Source organism: Ochlerotatus camptorhynchus, unplaced genomic scaffold (assembly GCF_037179485.1).
Source record: "Ochlerotatus camptorhynchus isolate MF236.1 unplaced genomic scaffold, CSIRO-AGI_Acam_v1.1 ptg000943l, whole genome shotgun sequence".
Lineage (NCBI taxonomy): Eukaryota > Metazoa > Arthropoda > Insecta > Diptera > Culicidae > Ochlerotatus > Ochlerotatus camptorhynchus.
In genome coordinates, this window is record NW_027041387.1 from 15,448 (window position 1) to 36,033 (window position 20,586).

The window sequence follows — 20,586 nt, forward strand, 5'->3', positions numbered from 1 at the left end:
AAGCATAGTTTTTAGTTACATTTAAGCTAAGTTTAATTGTATTAAACTTACCTAATTTAGTGTGTAGATATAAGATAAATCTAGTAGTGACTAATCACATTAGCTTTAAGTTCAACTATAATTAAGTTCACTAGATTACTAGATAATTTTAAGAATAACGAGAGCGATGAATTTACTTTTACACTTGTTTTGCTTTGTTCTCGGTTGTTTTTCTCCTCTACTCACCCGGTGTGACAGATCGATATCTGTCACTCCGCTGTCACTTCGCTGCCGAACCCACTGCAGGGGTGTTCCGACACAAGTAGGTTCCAACGGTAGGTGTGCTCAGGCCAGTGTGGCCAACACTCCCCCCAGGGTACGATAACCCCTGGTTGGCTTACTCTCCGTCGCACCGGACGTCTAATACAGCCAGCTTCGTTGCCGGACGGTCGTAGACACCGCTCGCTGTCCTCACGGTTGCGGACCGAACCTGGTCATCTTGGCTGACTTTGGTGCTGATAACTTTCCCCTTCGGCCAACAGTTGCGGGGCATTTTGGAATCGGTGATAACTACAATATCGCCCACGGCGATCGGTTTTGTATAACGAAACCATTTGGTGCGGCGAGTGATTTCTGGAAGGTAGTCCGACACCCAACGCTTCCAATATTGGTTTGCTAAAATCTGTGAGGTACACCAATTCTGCTTTACAGCCGCTCGGCTATCATCGAGTCTCGTGATCGGTTTCGAACCGAGTAAGAAGTGATTCGGGGTCAACGCTGGGGCCGAATCCTCATCTATCGGCACGTGAGTTAACGGACGCGAGTTGACGGTGTTCTCCACTTCGGTTAGCAGATTGCGGAGTACTTCGTCGGATGGCCTCTTCGACGAACAAACAACCATCAAGTTTTTCTTGACGGTGCGAATCAGTCGCTCCCAGCTACCGCCCATGTGTGGCGACAGAGGTGGGTTGAACACCCATTCGATTCCAGAGCTCGTGAATTCTTTCATCAGTTCGTGTTGATTGACTGCTTCTTCGTTGGCTTGCTGGAGTTCCCGATTTGCACCGACGAAGCTCGTTCTGCGGTCGCTGTAAATCTTCTGGGGAGTTCCACGCCGTGCAATGAAGTTGCGGATCGCCATAATGCAGGAGCTTGTGCAAAGTGAATGTACAACTTCTATGTGGATTGCTCGTACGGTCAGGCAAGTGGCTAACATTCCCCACCGCTTCTCGACTCTCCTTCCGACGACAACCTCAATCGGCCCAAAGTAGTCAACTCCCACATGTGTGAATGGCCGCGAGAAAGCAGCGAGGCGGGCTAGCGGAAGATCGGCCATGTACGGTGGGCTGGGTGCTGCGTACTGGTTCTTACACCACTGGCAATCCTTTCGTACGCGCTCGTAACAGGTGCGTAGATGAGGGATGCGAAACTTCTGCCGTATTTCGTTGATAACGGTTTCGTGGTTTTGGTGGTGGTATTTGTGGTGGTAGTATGCTACGATCAGGGTGGTAGTATGGTGGTTTCGATGGAGAATGATTGGCTCTTCGCATCATCAGTGGCGTAATGACAAGCAGCAATGCGCGTTCGCATACGCAGAATTCCACGTTCGTCCAACCATGGCGTTAACTGGTAAAGTGAGCTGGTTTTTGGGACACTACTTGTGTAAGAATCAGAACATCTAGCTTTCTGAAGAGCTGCAACTTCATCGGGGTACGTTTCCCGTTGAGCGAGCCGTATCAGCGAACACTCGGCGATCAGCAGGTCGTTTGCTGTTAGTGGTCCCGTACGAATCGGTCTCCTGGTGTGTTTTAGGTGACAGTTGTTCATAAAACGATGAACTAGTGCTGCAACTTTGACGAGCCTCTTCCAGCTTGAGTAGTTGCTGACATTGATGACGGGTTCTGATGGTACGTGATGAGCCAGAAAGGAAGGGCGAAGTTCGTTCTCCGTAGATCCACTAAGTGTTGGTGATGGTGGCCAATCTTCTTCAGCGTGCCAGAGAAAGTCTGCTCCTTTGAACCATCTATGATCTGATGACATATCTGGTAGGCTACTCCACTTGGTAGCGTCGTCAGCGCAGTTTAGCTTGCTCGGGACCCACCGCCATTCACGTGCTTCCGAAATCTCTACAATATCACTGATCCTGTGACCAACGTATTGACTATAGCGGCGATGGTCCGAGTTGATCCAGCATAGGACGTCTCGGGAATCTGACCAGTACACCTTCCTGCAGATCTGGATGGACAGCGATCCTTCGACAGCGCGAGCCAAACGGGCGCCAAGGACTGCAGCTGCTAGTTCCATCCTTGGGATCGACGTAAACTTAAGCGGTGCGACTCTTGTTTTTGCGGCGACGATGGAGCAGATGATCGTTCCGGTCTTGACGAAACGCAGATAGCAAACGGCGGCCATGCCATTTTCGCTGGCATCCACCATCGTGTGGAGTTGGATATCGTCGGCTTCTTCCGCGGGGTATTTGGAGTTATAGCATCGAGGGATTTGAACCTGTTCAACTCTAGGCAGAACTTGCAGCCATGTGTTCCATTTTTCGTTTGCATTATCGTCGATTTCTTCGTCCCATTGCATACCGGACCGCCAGATTTGCTGGAGTAGGATCTTCAGGAACGATAGAAAGCCGAGCGGATCGAAAATGGTCATTAGAACACGCAGCACTTCCCGCTTCGTCGGACGTCGTTGGCCTTCTAGCAGAGCCGGGTCGTAGCGGCTCCATCCGACTTTGTAGGTAAAGACGTCGTCGCTCGTGTTCCACCACATGCCTAACACCTTCTCAGTGGCCAGCTCTGGAGATAAGTCGAGACATTTTTCGTCGGTGTTTGCCTCCTGTAGCGATGAAAGTACTTTTCTCGAGCTACTTACCCAATTTCGGATCTCAAAGCCACCCTGCTCGTGTACATGCTTAACGTCTTTCGCCAACTGGATCGCTTGCTCTTCTGTATCCACACTGACGAGCATGTCATCTACGTAATGAGACTTCATGATAGCTTCGCATGCAGCTGGATATTTGTTCGCGAATCTTTCCGCATTGGTATTTTTCACGAACTGTGCAGTGCTTGGGGAGCAGCAAGCCCCGAATGTCATAACCTGCATCACATACCACTGCGTCCTAGCAAGAAGTACGGTCGACTTGTTTCGCGCTCCGTTGTTTTGGAAGTTTTCTCGGTATTCGCTTGATATAAATTATCAGTTTTTTCTCACTACGTGACTCCTGGCATAGTTCCCGGTAAATTGATCGAAAAGTGAGTTTTTTTTAAGTAGAAAGTGTCATTTTCGGAACGATTAATCCGTGCTATTGGTAATTCGCAAACCAATTTGGGCATCATCGTTGCGTGGTCACGCATACGCGCTCACGCATACCCGCTTACGTATCATCATCATCGAGTGTGAGCACCCGTTTCTACATCTACATCGTTCATCAATCATCGTGCGCCTGTGTGCGCTGAGTACCGAGCCTCGATCAAGTGCACCACAACGAAGGTCATCCACGCAGCGCGTCTCTTCCAGCCATCTGTGTAAACGCCTACACATATAACGCCCGGTGGTAGTAGTATAGGATTATCAGATAAGTTTTTGTTTTTTTCTTGTTTCTTTTCCTCCCCCATTAGTTAAATTTTCATTTTGTATTTCTGTGTTTGTAGTGTTTTCTGTGTATTGTGTCTGTGCGTTCAGTGGGAGAGCGTTTTGCGCTCCCACTAGTTGAACAAAATGGATGTTTTGTCAGAAGACGACATGGATGACCATTCATCTAAGAAAAATGATGATGTCATCCCTGGTTCGTCGTCTCAGTCTGTCAATGGGCAGGCTGAGAAAAACTCCAGATTGCGGGCCTACCCGAATGACTCGACTGGCCCATGGGTTGTCTATTTTCAGCCCAAAAACAAACCCTTGAATGTTGTTCAGATATCTGATGATCTGACAAAGCGATTCTCTGCCGTGACCGAAATAACGAAGGTTAGGCACAACAAACTTCGTGTGACCGTCGCTAACCTGAAACAAGCTAATGAAATTGCTGTTTCCCAGTTTTTCACACTGGAATATAGGGTGTACATTCCAGCCTCTGATGTGGAGATCGAAGGCGTGGTCACTGAGGCGAGCCTGAACCCCGAGATACTGGAGAAGCAAGCGGTTGGCCGATTCAAGAACCCCTTGCTTCCTCCGGTAAAGATACTGGCCGTTCATAGAATGAAGTCAGTATCGCTCAGCGAGGGTAAAAAGAGTTTTACCCCCACAGACTCGTTTCGGGTGACCTTTTCTGGATCTGCCCTTCCTCAATACATCGAGCTGGGAAAACTTCGTCTTCCTGTGCGGTTGTTTGTACCTCGGGTCATGAACTGCCAGAATTGTAAGCGGTTGGGACATACGGCCTCCCACTGCGGCAACAAGGCACGCTGCTCCACATGCGGGGAGAAGCATGAGGATGGCGCCTGCGCAGCTACTGCACCAAAATGCGTGTACTGCAATGGAACTCCTCCTCATGCTCTCTCGTCGTGCCCGGCGTACAAACAGCTCGGGGACAAAATGAAACGCTCCCTTAAGGAACGTTCCAGGCGGTCTTTTGCAGAAATGCTTAAGACAGCCAAGCCATCGACCAACGAAACAAATCCCTTCGCTCTTTTGTCAGACGACGAGTCTGGCTCTGACTTGGCTGAGGAGGGAGTTTCTTTCAGTTTTCCGGAAGGTTCTGCCCGGAAACGAAAACGCATCCGTTCGCGGAAAGCTGCAGATCAAGAACCCCAAATCAGCTTGCCCAAATCAAGGAGTGGTGGAAAAAAGGAGACTTCTACTCCTCCTGGATTCCGCAGAACTGATTATACCCAGGATTTTCCACCTCTTCCGGGGACATCCAAAACCCCTGATGCCCCAATTTTAAGAATAGAAACCCCTTCTTCATCTGGGCTGTTCTCATTTGATGACATTGTGGACGGTATTCTCAAATACCTCAACATTTCTGATCCTCTGAAAAGCATTGTCCTCACATTGCTTCCGACTGTGAAATCCTTCTTGAAGCAATTGACTTCAAAATGGCCCCTTCTTGCAGCTATCATCTCCTTCGATGGATAATTTTCCAAACGAGGTCGGGGATTTGATCACTGTTCTACAGTGGAATTGTCGAAGTCTTATTCCGAAATTAGATTCGTTCAAGTATTTAGTCCATAACAATAATTGCGATGCATTTGCCCTCTGTGAAACATGGCTCTCTTCAGAAATTGATCTCCCTTTTTTTGATTTTAACATTATTCGATTGGATCGTGAGGATTCACGTGGAGGAGGGGTACTTTTGGGGATCAAAAAGTGCCATTCCTTCTATAGAGTGAATCTTCCCGAATTCCCCGGTATTGAAGTTGTCGCATGTCAAGCTACCATTAAAGGTAAGAGCCTTTGTATTGCTTCTGTATATATTGCTCCTAGAGTCTCTGTTAATCGCAAACAACTTTTCGATATATGTGCGGTACTTCCCGCTCCATGGTTGATCATGGGAGATTTTAACTCCCACGGTACAGGCTGCTGTACGATGATAACCGTTCTACTTTGATTTATGATCTCTGCGACAACTTCAACATGACAATACTTAACAATGGAGAAGTAACACGTTTGGCTGGTCCATCCTCGAATGGTAGCAGATTAGACCTCACCTTTTGCTCTAATTCACTATCGTTGGATTGCACTTGGCATGTAATCCAGGATCCGCACGGTAGTGATCATCTGCCGATCAAAATTTCGATTGCCAGTGGGTTCAACTCGTCAGAATCCGTTAACGTCGCGTATGATCTAACCCGTAACATTGATTGGACTTAGTTCCAATCCGCGATAGACGATACAGTATCGTCAGTGGAAGAGCTTCCGCCGTTGGAGGAATATAATTTCCTCTCTAATCTCATCGTCGACAGCGCACTTCAAGCTCAAACACGACCGGTGCCGCGATCGTCTATTCGTAAGAAAACACCATCGCTCTGGTGGGATCAACAATGCACGGAGGTTTACCGTAAAAAGTCCGACGCGTTTAAACTTTTTCGGAAACGCGGAACACGCGAGCATTTCAACGCATACACATCTCTTGAACGCGAACTCAAGAGCCTCATCAAGGCCAAAAAACGGGGTTACTGGCGGCAGTTTGTAGACGGATTGTCGCGCGAAACGTCTATGAATACGCTTTGGAGTACGGCGCGAAGAATGCGTAACCGGTCTACTAACAACGAAAGCGAGGAATGCTCGGATCAATGGATTCTTAAATTCGCGCGAAAAGTGTGTCCGGATTCCGTGCCGTCGCAGTTGATTCCTCGCGAAACCGCGAATTCGGTAGACGAAATCAGTCACCCTTTTTCAATGGTCGAACTTTCACTCGCTCTCCTTTCGTGTGGCAATTCTGCCCCGGGATCTGATAGAATCAAGTTCAACTTGCTGAAAAACCTCCCAGACGTCGCTAAAAGGCGCATGTTGAACTTGTACAATCAGTTCTTGGAGCTCAATATTGTTCCCGACGATTGGAGACGAGTAAGGGTGATAGCCATTAAAAAGCCTGATAAACCCGCGTCGGATCACAATTCGTATCGGCCCATCGCGATGCTGTCGTGTATTCGGAAATTGATGGAGAAAATGATCCTTTTTCGCCTCGACAAATGGGTTGAGACGAACCACCTTCTTTCAGATACTCAATTTGGTTTCCGTAGGGGTAAGGGAACGAACGACTGTCTCGCGTTGCTTTCCTCGGAAATTCAGTTAGCTTTTGCTAAGAAAGAGCAAATGGCTTCTGTGTTCTTGGATATCAAGGGGGCTTTTGATTCAGTATCCGTTGAAGTTCTTTCAGAGAAACTCCACGCTTGTGGATTGTCTCCATTAATGAATAATTTTTTGTACAATTTACTGTCAGAAAAACATATGAGCTTTTCTCATGGAAACTCTACAGCTTTTCGATTTAGCTACATGGGTCTCCCCCAAGGCTCATGTTTAAGCCCCCTTTTGTACAATTTCTACGTTAGAGAAATTGACAATTGTCTTAGTGACAATTGCACGTTGAGACAACTTGCAGATGATGGCGTAGTGTCTATCACAGGGCCAAAAGAGGTTGACCTGCAAGGACCCTTACAGGATACCTTGGACAATTTGTCTACTTGGGCTATTCAGCTAGGTATCGAATTCTCCACGGAGAAAACTGAGTTGGTCGTTTTTTCTAGGAAGCATAGCCCAGCACAACCGAAGCTTCAACTTTTGGGTAAACCGATCACTCATTCCATGTCTTTTAAATATCTCGGGGTCTGGTTCGATTCCAAATGCACCTGGAGATCCCACATTGAGTATCTGAGACGAAAATGCCAACTAAGGATCAATTTCCTTCGATCAATTACCGGAACGTGGTGGGGAGCCCATCCACAAGATCTTCTGACGTTGTACCGGACAACGATTTTATCGGTTTTAGAGTACGGTAGTTTTTGCTTCCAGTCGGCAGCTAAAACGCACATCATCAAGCTGGAACGGATCCAGTATCGTTGTCTTCGTATCGCGTTAGGATGCATGCACTCGACTCATACTATGAGTCTCGAAGTGCTGGCGGGCATGTTGCCACTATCCGTCCGTTTTTCAGAGTTATCTCTGAGGCTCCTCACCCGTTGCGAAGTAATGAACCCACTGGTGATCGAAAATTTTGAGAAGCTTCTGGAGCTAAATCCTCAAACATGTTTTATGACTTTGTACTACCTATATTTAACACAGGATGTCAGCCCTTCAAGAAATATTCCCAATCGTGTAGTCTTCTCCGATTTCGGCAATTCAGTTAATTTTGATTTATCTATGACGCAGGAAATCCGTGGAATTCCAGAGCATCATCGTACTATGATTGCTCCGTCATTATACGCTGCAAAGTTTGGCCATATTGATTCTGCAAGAACGTTTTTCACAGATGGATCTCTAATAGAGGAGTCCGCTGGTTTTGGTGTATTTAATGAATTTCATAGCGCCTCTCGAAAACTTGAAGCTCCTTGTTCTGTGTATGTGGCTGAACTGGCAGCAATTCACTACACTTTGGAAACTATTGCTTCACTTCTTCCAGCCCACTACTTTATTTTTACGGATAGTCTCAGTTCTGTCGAGGCTATCCGTTCCATTAGGCCGGTAAAGCACTTCTCGTATTTTCTCTTGAAAATACGAGAACTGCTTAGTACTTTATCCGTGCGCTCTTTCATCATCACCTTCGCGTGGGTCCCTTCGCATTGCTCAATTTTGGGCAATGAGAAGGCGGATTCACTTGCGAAGGTGGGCGCTATGGAAGGCGACATTTATGATCGACAGATCGCCTATAGTGAATTTTTCTCTATTTATCGTCAGCAGTCGCTCGTTAGCTGGCAACATCAATGGAGTGAAGGGAGCTTGGGACGATGGCTACATTCAATTATCCCTAAGGTGTCGAAGTTTGCATGGTTCAAAGGGTTGGACTTGAGTCGAGACTTCATACGCGTGATGTCTCGTCTCATGTCCAATCACTATTGTCTAAACGCTCACTTGTTCCGTGTGGGGTTGGGAGACAGCAATCTCTGTGAATGTGGACAAGGTTACCAGGACGCTGATCACATCCTTTGGTCTTGTGCGGAGTATCGTGGAGTCAGATCACATTTTTATGATTCCCTTCGGGCTCGAGGTAGACAACCTAATGTTCCAGTTCGGGATATTTTGGCTAGACGCGATCTGGAGTTTATGAAACTCATATATGTTTACTTTAAGGATATTAACCTTAGATTGTAAGTTTGATTAACCTTGTGTTTAGTTTGTATTTTGTACGTGTGGGGTTTTTTTTTTTCAATGTTTGTTTTCAAGATGAATAGAAATAACTTCATGCTTTAGGATTAATTAAATAGTTGTATCGTAAACCACATTTCATACCTCCTTCTTCCATTTTCCCATCCAAAAAATTGTAAATCTCCACTAACCTCGAGACAACCGCGAGTACTCGGTCCAGTTCCTTTAACTTTAAATTTAAGACAGTAATAATGTATAACGCAAAGGATAAATCGGCTCTGTAAAGTTTATTCGATTGAGCCTGTACAAATAAAGTAATAATAAAAAAAAAAATAACCTGCATCACGTACACTACTATGGCTCCATGGTCGTCTATCCAGAAGAAACACTGACATAACTGGTCTTCGGCTCGGATCAGTACCTGGTGGAACATTTCACGGATATCACCAGTCAGTCCGATGCGGCGTTCCCGAAACTGAAGTAGAATTGCGAGAAGTGAGCTCAACAGATCCGGTCCTTTTACCAGCGCTGAGTTCAAGGACATGCCGTGAGCGATAGCTGCTGCGTCCCACACAATTCGCACCTTCCCAGGTTTGTTTGGGTTGGTTACGGGAAAAATTGGCAAATACCAGCGTCGTGGAATCTTCTGGTTGATTTCTTCGTCTGTAAGCTTCCGGATGTACTCCTTCTCCACATACTCGGTTATCTTTGATTGCAGGTTCTTTGACATTTCCGGGTCTTTCTCCATCCATTTCTTTAGGCACTGCAACCGACGCAGCGCCATTGATCGACTGTCTGGCAATCGGGTGTCATCGTATCGCCACAGCAATCCGGACTCGTATCGATTATCTTTACGACGGGTCAGCGACTGAAGCAATGAAAATGCTCGTTCATCTTCAACGGATAAAAGCACCTTCTCCGATTTAGCCACCCCGAGACTGTCTAATGAAAAGTAGTCCTTCATAACCTGGTGCAAGTCCTCGTCTGACTTCACACTACAGGGGCAAACGTGGAAGGTGTAATGGTGTAGGTTGGCGTCGTTCCCGGAACCCCATCCTCCGCATACCGTCCATCCGAGGCGTGTCTTTATAGCGATTGGTTGACCGATTCCCCCTTCACGATTTTTCAGGCCAAGACTGAGCTGGGCGTGCTTCATCCCTATAAGAATGCGTGGACGAGCGTCGCGATAAGATTCGATCGGCAGATCTTGGAGGTGTGGATACAACTGTGACAACTCAGCCATGTCCATCGTTTGCTGGGGCAACAGTAGCTCTTTCACCGTCCTCACGTCACTCAAGAGGAATTTCTTGCTTTTGTTCTTAACACCACCAATGTGAAGATTGTAGATGCGAGAATCCGCCTCGTGTCGTTCAGTTCCTCCAGTCCACCGGAGACACAGAGGGCTTACAGTGCCATCAAGCTGAAGCTCGTTAGCAAGCTCCTGATCGAGCAGCGTTAATGCAGAACCTTCATCTAAGAATGCATACGTGCGTATTGCTCTCTTGTTTCCGTACAACACTACTGGGAGATAACGGAACAATACTGAGCTGACGGTTGTCTGATGGGTGTTGCATCCAGACTTGCTAGTGCTGGGTTGCGGAGATTGCTCACGCCTGGCCGTAGTTCCGGTGCTTTTCGGCTTGTCCTTCGAATCGTTGTGCAGCAGCTCGTGGTGCCGGTAGGTGCATCCGTCTTTGCCACACGGTTTTGCTTTGCAGTATCCTTTATGGATGCGCAGACATGTACGGCAGTAGCCAAATTCCCTTACGGCGGCCCAACGCGATTCTCTAGAGAGCTCCAGAAAACGATTGCACTTATCAGCCGACTTGCAACTTCTCCTGCAGATTGGGCAGGCTTCCTGGTACGATGTTGATTCTGCCGTAGGTGATTCTTCGAAGTCGCTGCTGTAATTCTTTTTAGGATGAATGGTTTCAGAATGGGCGTTAAGGTACGTGTTTCCTTTCTTATTCCCGTGTGCATTTGGAGTTGGCTTCTCGTCTTGAACCACCAAGGGGAATACAACAACACTCGCTGCTTCCGCCAATAAATCCACTCACTGAAGGTCGCCAGGTTGACCGTTGACAGTGTTCGTCGATGCTGTGCCCAGTTGAGTTTAAGCGACGGTGGTAGCTTTCCGACAAGCTGGTGTAGTAAAGTGACATTATACATGTACTCCTGCAGTCCACACGCGTCTACAGTGGCACAGAAGTTTTGAACGTTCACCGCAAAGTCCACTAGCGTTTCCAGCTTGTCTTCCCGGATTGGCGATAAAGAGCCCACCTTACGAATCAGCGATTGTATGATTACTTCGGGCTGACCAAACAGCATCTTCAATGTTGATAAAATGCCAGGTACGTTTCCGGAATGCATCAGCCGACTTTTGACAGCATCATAAGCTCTTCCTTTCAGGCTTTTCTGTAGTCGAACTATGTTTTCATCCTCCGTAAATCCGCACATCGTAGTCGTTCGATTGTACATGGATATGAAAACTGGCCACTCCTCGGGATCGCCCGAAAACGTAGGTAAATCTTTGGAGACTGCTTGTCGTGCTGCAACTTGAGAGCGGGAAAGCTGGAACTGGTCATCATCATCCACAATAGAAGAGTTTATTGAATGCCTCCTACTCTGTCTATCGATAGGATTCGCAGCTGACCTATGCGGGTAATCCAATTCTATCGGATGAAGCTGCGTCGACTGTGGTAGGGCATCTGGTAGGAATTGACCAGGATGCCTACGTATCGACTCTCTGCAGAACCCTTCTTCCATATTCTCCGGTGGGGGGGTTGAGTTGTGGATCTGGCATCTGGTTGGACAGAATTATATTTTCCGGTCGTCGCATGACCCTTTGACCATTCGCTAGCTGTTGTTGTTGATCGCGTAGAATTTTCTCCTTTTCCAACTGCTGTTCCCACATTCGATTGATGGCATCCGCTTCCTTCTTTAACTCTTCCTGTTGCTGTAGCAAAAGATTCTCCTGGCGTATTTGCTCCTGCCGCTGATGCTGTTGAAACTGCCGAAATTTTTGCTCTCGCTCCAACTGCTTCTGTTGCTGCTTTTGTAGCTGTTCTGCGTGCGACCGTTGTTGCCGTTGTTGCTCTTGAAAGGCTGTTTCCTGGTGCTGTTGTTTCTCCTAAAGCTGCTCTTGACGTAGCTGTTCTTGCAAGCCGTTATGTTCACGGGCTTGTTCCTGAGTGACGGGTTTGGCTATCTCTAAGGGTGCAGGGTTAGTTGTTTGCACCCATTCTTCAACCCGACGACGAGAGAAGTTAGAGCTCCGACTCGATCCTTTTTTGCTCGCCAGGTCCTCCAGAATTTTATACTTGTTGTCCAGATATTCCTTATACTCCTGGGCTGCCTTTTCCTCAGCGAGTCTTCGGCGCTCTTCTTACTGCTGCTGAAATGCTCGTTCTTCCTGCAATCTCATCAGCTGAAGCTTGGCGCGGTTTCTCGCAGATTTTTGTGAAGAGGATATGGAAATCTCGGAAAACGCCTCCTCTGCAACGATTACTGGCACATCTACGCCAGGCAACGATGACTTCTGCTTTGGTTGACAAAACACTGAGTCTAAAGGCGCTGGCTGCTGACTGGTTGACGGAACTGTCAACGACTTAGCTGACTTTTGTGATGCTGAAACTGAAGGAATCACTGGATTGCCACGGTTACTTGTCACGATCTTCCCGATGCTTAGATCTTGCAGCGATCTCCGATGTTGAATGACGTCATCCCTTCTAGGTGCTCCATCCGAAGCTGCCTTAGTTCGCTGGATCCATTTCGCAGTCACGCAGTTTGTACAACTCCAGCTCTTGTCGGCAACTTCCTCCGATATGCCTACACATGAAAAGTGGTGCCATCCATCACATACGTCGCACTGGACCATTTCGTCGGTATCAGAACCTTGACACGTTCTGCAGGTATGTCCTTCCACAGTTTCCTCCAATGTCACCACATCCGGATTACCACCACCATCACCACCAGTAGCATTTACTCCTTTCATCACTCCAATTTCAGTAGATCCACTTCGAAAGGCATCCGTTGCATCGGATTTACTGCCACTTCGCTTGACCGACCGTACCGTTTCAATAAACGAAATTATATGATGTTGAAATTCAGTTTCAACGGGAAGTTTCTGATACTATGATTCTCGACCGGAAGCGAATAAAAGACGTATAATCCGGTGATATCGAGAATATAATTTCCTGTGTTAGATAACGACAATTTCAATTGGAATTAGTTAGTCTATATATATATTTATGTGGCCTTGATATTGCTTAAGGTTGGAATGTAGGTAGAGTGTACATGACATTGTTTATCATTATGTTCTCAACCTAATTTTAGTCCTAGTTGTAAGTGTAGATTATAATTTTGTGACTTACGTTTAGTTTCCTTTTAGTATAATTTCGGGTGTTGTCTAGCGTGATGCCGTCGAAGTGTTTAGTTGTAAGCCCTAGTTTAGGTAATTGTAAGTAAGATCATCGATATACATTTTATACATACTTTTGCTTTAACTTCTTACCGATACCAGTGGCTACGGGTTTCACGGAGTAGAGTGTATGGTGTTCAATGATAGGTTTAGGTTACCTAGTGCGTAAGCATAGTTTTTAGTTACATTTAAGCTAAGTTTAATTGTATTAAACTTACCTAATTTAGTGTGTAGATATAAGATAAACCTAGTAGTGACTAATCACATTAGCTTTAAGTTCAACTATAATTAAGTTCACTAGATTACTAGATAATTTTAAGAATAACGAGAGCGATGAATTTACTTTTACACTTGTTTTGCTTTGTTCTCGGTTGTTTTTCTCCTCTACTCACCCGGTGTGACAGATCGATATCTGTCACTCCGCTGTCACTTCGCTGCCGAACCCACTGCAGGGGTGTTCCGACACAAGTAGGTTCCAACGGTAGGTGTGCTCAGGCCAGTGTGGCCAACGTATATGATTTATTTTTATGCAAAATTGACATAAATTTTCCCATGTTTTGGTTCGTCCAAATTGCGCCCAATTTGAGTAAACATTAGCTATATACGGCTTATTTAATTATAGCGTGCAGAGTAATTTGTGATTAACGTGTATAAATATCTGCACTTGCGTGAACAAACACTTTGAGTACCGATTTCTATCTGAAACAACAATGATTCATACCAGAAACCAAAATAGGGCTTCGACGATGGGAGTTTCAAAATTGTACGAGAGCTGCTTCCAGTCCAAGTTCAAAAACGTTTCACAAGCTTCAAGTGAAAAAAATGGTGTTTCCCTAGCTGTTGTTTTTGGATGAAAATTTGAATGATATTTTCTTGGGATTCAGCTCAAGAGACTTAGAGAAATGGATTAACGTCTGCGGTGTTATGAAATTCTCGAAAGAGTCGGTTATTTGCAGCGATCAGGATGACGACCTCATTATTCCGCTTTGCAAAACTAAGGAATTAGCTGCTCCGTCTTTAAATCGGAAAGTTGCGAGCCAAATTTTACGTTTAGATGGCATTAGTTCGATGGATGTTGACTTTCAATTTAGCGATTCGGAATCGGAATGTATAGAGGTTGACGATATTCATGACAATACAGTTGTACATTATCATTATTATTGACAATATTTCTCCACCACTTAAGATTGAACACAGCTAATAAAAAGCAAAACAAAACCGATGTGGCATAAACAATTTCAATTTTCCACTTCACACGTGGAATGTGCCATCCAAAAAATTAACATTACGCTGGGCAGTTTTGATTCAAAATGCGCACCCATTTCGGCTGCTAAACTTTTAGCTCACCCGTTGGCCAACATATAGCGCGCTATCAATGTTACTTTTCGAGTAAAAGCAGGGATGCCCGACTGAGCAATCTATGTTTTAATTATCTAAGATCGTATGGAGAGCTATCCGAATGAATATTTTGTATGGAAATTACAGCAAGCTCACTTGTAATTTTAAACAATCCTAATGCTTAAGGGACCGGGCTTACCCCCAGTTCCCCTTATAACATTCGCAGACACTTCGACCCATTGTGTCCTATAATTAAAAAAAATCTCCAGTTTGACTATCATATTTGCAAATTGTTCCACTCCTACCATATCGTACCGAAAACATCACTAATAATTATACAACACGACAAAAAAAAAACCATAAAGCACATCTTGGCAGAAGGTTAACAGTAGCAAGGCCAACTAAGTATCCAACCGCGAGCAAGGGAACCATTATGCAAATTCTCAACCAAATAAAATCCACTTTCACTCAAAAAAAAAGAGTACAATCCTTCCGAAACGGCAATTTGTGTGCCCACACATGACTTCCTCCAATTCCGGTCAGATGAAAGTGGTCGTCATCGTTGTGCTTTGCGGTGTGCCTGTGGCCTTTCAATTAGTACGAACCCACTATCGTGGACCATGCCACATGGATACTCTTCTCGCGCGACAATGTGCTTCGATCCTGCTGGTGCGGCTACCGACAAACGATGATGAGACACGTCCCTGGTGCGTGACGCTTTTGCCGAGGTCTTGCTTTTTCGTGTGTTCAATATTTTTTCTTCTCACATGGTGAAAGTGCTTTGAGTGCTCTGCTGCTCGGCCGGTTCTTTTTCGGTTGATTCCGGGCCACTTTTGTGAAAAAGAAAACGGACAAACATCCCGAATGATCACCGGAACAGTTGCCCTCCCAGCCAAAGCCATCCGGCACTGGTTGTTTGTAATGTATCACCGTAATACCCGCTGCCACACTGCCGGAACCTAAAATGGACACGCATTCCGAAAATCAACGGATCATGTTACGAATTTATCATACATGTGGGTGGGGACGGTTGGCCGCAGTGCTAAAATTTCTAAGCCTCTTTTGTGGTCTCGTTTGCGCACGTTGGTCATCATCCTACACCAGCAGGTCTCGGTTCCATTTGGCGCAGATAACGGATATTAAATGACCCTAAGTAAGCACGGGAAATATTTGGAAAATAAACCGAATGTTGGCGAACCAGTAAGGCCATTAATTTGCATAAATTGATGCTGGGGCTGCCACTAGTAGCGATTGTACTCATGGGCTGACCTGAGTGTTTATGTGAGTTATTGTTCGTCGTGTTGTCTTTTAGCCTTCCTCTACCAGGTAAAAGGTGCTGAAAGCAAAAATCGTACTTAGCTTACTAAATGAGATTTAACCATAGCTCCTGTCCCTCACCTGCAGCGTCCTTTGAGTAAAATTTAATCAACATAAACTGACAAGCACCGGAGAACAAGAGTCCCTGATGACCGCCCGATTTACAAGAAATCAACATCCCTGAATGCATAATTCCCTCATTCGATTTTACCCAATTTGAAAATTGACGTTGTTGCTCCTTTTGTTGATTCTACATTTTACAATGGGGATGGAAAGAACAGCTCCGTAAAAATCAACTCTGCCCCATCGAATCCACTCCGACTAATGATAATCAATAAATTGAAAATTGATTTGATCGGAAACTCGCAGCAGCGAGAGCCATTTCACGCGATCGGTTAATCTGATTAGAGAATGAATTTTAATTAAATCAGCATAGAAATGGGGGCCTGCCAGTCAGTCGGTCGGTCGGCAGCTACGTTCAAATGTTTTCCGCTATTTTTCCTTTATCATTTGTTACTCCGTCCTCTGCTTTTCCGGGAATGTTGAGAGCTGGTTGGTTGCATCTCCCGAGTGATGAGTCTCGTCCGAGCTTTTTGGCTTATCCGGTTCGGAGATACCGATTTGATTCCGCTGCGTTGCTGACTGGTGTGAGTGCGACCAGTGAAGCGTGACCGATGCCGATGAGCGAATTAATTGCTCACCCTGCTGGAAAAGCTACCCATCCTTCCCCTCCCCCCTTTGTTCTGTTCCACTGAGTCCAGAATCCGGCATCCTCGAGGAGGCGGGATATTCAATTCAATAGAATGAGTTTCAATTTAACCACTTTTTGCGCTTATCCAGTCTAACTGACAATTGCTTATGAATGCGGGAACGAAGCGTCACTCGAGGCTAGGTGAAATGTTGAATTGCTTTAGGGGCCGGGATAATCTTCTTATTCTTGACTATTACGCACCAACAGGAACATTCGCCGGTTCACAGCTTGGTGGTCATTGAGTTGTTTCCAACCTGCGAGTCGAACTCGGTGTTTTCAGCATGATTTCATATCCAAGCAATCGGTACCGTAGCCATTTATAAATCCGTTTAAGTTTTTTTTTTTCTTTATATTTTGATGAATCGATATTGATAACTCGCAGATTTGTTGCTCTCTGGAACTAATTCCTCTTTTATCTAGCGTTACACAGTTCATTTGAAAATGGATGCGGATGGCTTGGGTGTGTTGTAGATTTGTGAGTAAAAGCTGCAGGGGATTGTGGTTGTTCGGTACGATTGGTAGGTATTTGATGAATTGGCTTTTATTTTACTGTAAAATATATTGCTCGAGGTTAATTGTGCTTGTTGGTTTAGGCAATCAGTCCAGTTTGATCGTGTCATCCAACTGTGTCACCATTTATACAAATACTGCCAGTCCCCAAAACGTCGCCGTACTTCGTCTAGCTCTGACAACAAACCCATACTATGTGGGAAAAAAAGCTTCAATCGACTCCATCAGAACCGTTGACTTGAATGATGGTGTGGGTGTACTTTTCTGCATTCCATCCCAGTACTACGAATGACGGAATTTCATCTCTCGTCTCTGAAGGTCTGGGTCTGGAGAAACACGAGAAACCACGGGTTACAAAATTGGTTCCCAGAGGAATAGATCCATCCACATTGAACTACGTTTCCTTCAAAGTTGGCGTTAATAAAAAAATAAACGGGAGGTTGCCCTTTCCTGCGATTCGTGGCCAGTGGGTATTCAATTCCGTGATTTCGATGATTCTCGGTCGAAGAAAGTCACCAAAATCGCTCGAATTGGTCCGGAACATTGACAGCAGTATCAGGATACTTCCATTTCGAGGACTGACGCACTGATGAGAGGACCTGGGACGCAACAACACAGCGCTTTGGAAGCCTCTTACCCACCCGAAGCAGTCGAGCCGTTAGAAGATCCAACCAACCGAAGTCGTCCTGGCCCTGCGATCGGTAATGGCGACGAAGTCTTCCAGCCTGTACCCACAGGCAAGTATCGTAACATACCTAAACCTTCATCTTCTGAGCCACTTTACGCTTCCAACAATGATAACGTAACTCGAATAAATGGGCATTCTACACAACATTCATCTACTCTGGGACGCAGTGATGTCAGCATCTTGGAAACCACCGATCCTCTCACCACAGTCGTGCCTCTGCAGCCGTCGTTCATCAGTCGTCCCGACCCTGTGTGTGAGCTTGGAGACGTGGTGTTCCGACCGTACACAGCAGGCAAGTCCGATCAATTCCTGACTCGTTCACCGGTTTCAGCGCTACAATGATCAACCATGATTCATCACTTACCAGAATAACTCTGGGACGCAATGATTTTTTTTTTTTTCTTTATTTTTGTGATTTTTAGCCGTAGGCTAGTTCATCACATTTGATAGTAGAAGGTCAGGCTTAGGGCCTGCCTCTAAGGAAACGTTTCAGTCTAACATTAACGTAACGTAAAACTGGCTCTGGAACAACATTAAAAAAAAAAAACTTAATATAAAATGGGAGTTACATCGGGACTGTGGTGAGGAATGGATGCGCGAACAAGGTAGAGCTCCACCGTAAGAGACAGTGAGACAGTCCGGCAGAGATACCCCGACGGCAGGAAAATAGGAAGGTGGAAGAACACGGACAGCGCAGCCAACGACGAGAGTGCTAGATTTGGTTGTACAGGTGGGCGTCCTTCAAGAAAGCAATCAGCGCAGCCAGCGTCGAGGGGTCGTTGCCAAGTAGCTCCCTGATGTTCTCTGGGAGTCGGTGTTGTTCGCGTAGCCTTTGAAACTCTGGGCAGACACACAGCACGTGTTCCACCGAGGCAGGGATGCTGCAGATTTGACAAACCTTGTGGAAGGGTGTCCCACCAAAATTGTGGGAAATCCTCGCATGGCCGGTCCGGAGTCTTGAAATGATCCGTTGGTCCTTGTACTTGTGGCTGTCTAGCCAGGGTCGTACGGTTTCTTTGATCTTTCTCAGGAAAGTGGTCCGCGACTGAAACCATTCCTCCTGCCAGGCTTCCATGATAATATTCGCGATCCAACGCTTGACGTCTAGGAGTGGTACGTTAATGGTGAAGCGGGGACCAGATGGACCGGATCCCGCCAGCCTGTCCGCAGCCTCATTTCCAGGAACACCGCAGTTCCCGGGAATCCACGTAAAAACGGTTCAGGGGTGGCGCGGAGCTTCGGTTTCCAGCGCCTGGATGACGCTGTGTGAGTCCGTTAGCACAAGGATCGGTTGATCTGCAGGAGTGATGGCTGCATCAAGAATAGCAGCGGCTTCTGCGGAAAAAACGGAACACTCCTCCGGTAGACTTTGACTTGTTGCGGAGTTTGGTCCTGTCACTCCGAGTCCCACTCCAGCCCGTGATCGCAATCCGTCCGTAAAGCGAGGAACGTGCCCCGGATAGACCAACCCAAGAAGTTCTGCAACTGAACGCCTCAACGCTACAGAGTTATCTCCGGCTTGGAATCCTCTCTTAATCCACTTATCTATTTTGATAACGTTAGATCGCCAACTTTTCTCTCCATGCCAGTGGACCCTGGCCACCGGGGGGAGGTCAAGGTTGGCTGCAGTGCGGAGGGCTCTGTTCCCCTCGTTGAGGAGAAAGACCCTATCATTCCCGGATGTCTTAGCAGCGAGGGCAGCGGCTTTCGTAGCAGTAGCTGCAGCAGATCGATAGCGGAAAGGGAGGACTGCGATTTCCGCACAAGCAGCGTCTGCAGGCGTGGAAGGTAGAAGGCCGGATACGATGCGTACGTAGGTATTGTATACCGGAGCGAGGATGCGGTTCAGCTTCTCGGTGGCCAAGCAGGTAATTTCAATGCCGTAGAAAAGTCGACTGTCGATAACAGCCCGGGCGACACGAAGGCGGATCTCGCGGTTACTGGAGCGGTGCGGATGGGAGATTGTCCTGACGATGTTGATGCGGCTACGACAGTTTTCTTTCACCGATCTGAAGTGCTGGTCGAAACTTAGAGTCCGATCCAGAACTACCCCCAGAACACGTACTGTTTTCTTAAGCGGAATTGGATGGTCCTGGATGGTGATCGGTGGTTCCCGAATCAGATGGCCCGAGTGGCAGATATGGCACCGTACACTCTTTGGAGCGGAGAGCTGGAAACCAACAGAAAGCGCCCACCTGCTGACGGCGGAGACAGCTGCTTGGGCAATATTCCTGGTCCGTTTAGTCGTTCGTCCCGTTACGACGATGAGTATGTCATCGGCATAGACGATTACGTGCACGTTCTTGGGCAGTCGGCTGAACACCCCGTTCATTGCCACCAGGAATAGCGTAACCGCTATGACGGATCCCTGGGGCACTCCACTTTCCTCGGGGAACGGATCCGATCGAGTGTTCCCGACAGTCACCTGGAAGGTACGATCAAGGAGGAAATTCCGTACAAAGTGCGTGATGTGGCCTTTCAGGCCCCAGCCGATGAGCTGCCTGATGACGCCAGGCGTCCACGTCCTGTTGAACGCCTTTGATATATCAAGGGATACTAACTCCGCATGGTGACCGTTGTCCTGGGCTTCCTTGAGTACATTCCCGAGGGCTGCAAAGTAAGTGGAGGAGCCATGTCCTTGCCGGAATGCATGCTGCCGTTCGTCAAGGAGACTGTTAGACTCCAGGAACTGCCTAAGTCGACGATTTACCATTCTCTCCATCACTTTTGCCGCGCAGCAAGTGAGCGCAATCGGCCTAAAGGAGGAGGCTTCTCCACTCGCCGCGTTGTTCTTCGGAATGGGCACTACCAGGCTTTGTTTCCAGAGGTCCGGATACG

General features: G+C 46.7%; 1 protein-coding gene and 1 long non-coding RNA gene across 2 annotated transcripts; both read right to left on the bottom strand.

Annotated features, from left to right (window-relative positions):
• Positions 1-376: 376 nt before the first annotated feature.
• Positions 377-11,052, bottom strand: LOC135715533 (uncharacterized). Its single transcript, XM_065238774.1, has 4 exons — positions 10,782-11,052; positions 9,118-10,722; positions 1,656-2,957; positions 377-1,473 (listed from the first exon to the last, which is right to left on the bottom strand). The coding sequence occupies exons 1-4, from the start codon at positions 11,050-11,052 to the stop codon at positions 377-379; spliced, it is 4,275 nt and encodes a 1,424-aa protein (XP_065094846.1).
• A 1,944-nt stretch (positions 11,053-12,996) lies between these two features.
• On the bottom strand, positions 12,997-13,445 carry LOC135715535 (uncharacterized). The gene is made up of 3 exons (XR_010519102.1): positions 13,363-13,445; positions 13,238-13,302; positions 12,997-13,168 (listed from the first exon to the last, which is right to left on the bottom strand). It is a non-coding gene; the product is annotated as an uncharacterized LOC135715535 (long non-coding RNA).
• Between the last annotated feature and the right edge of the window lie 7,141 nt (positions 13,446-20,586).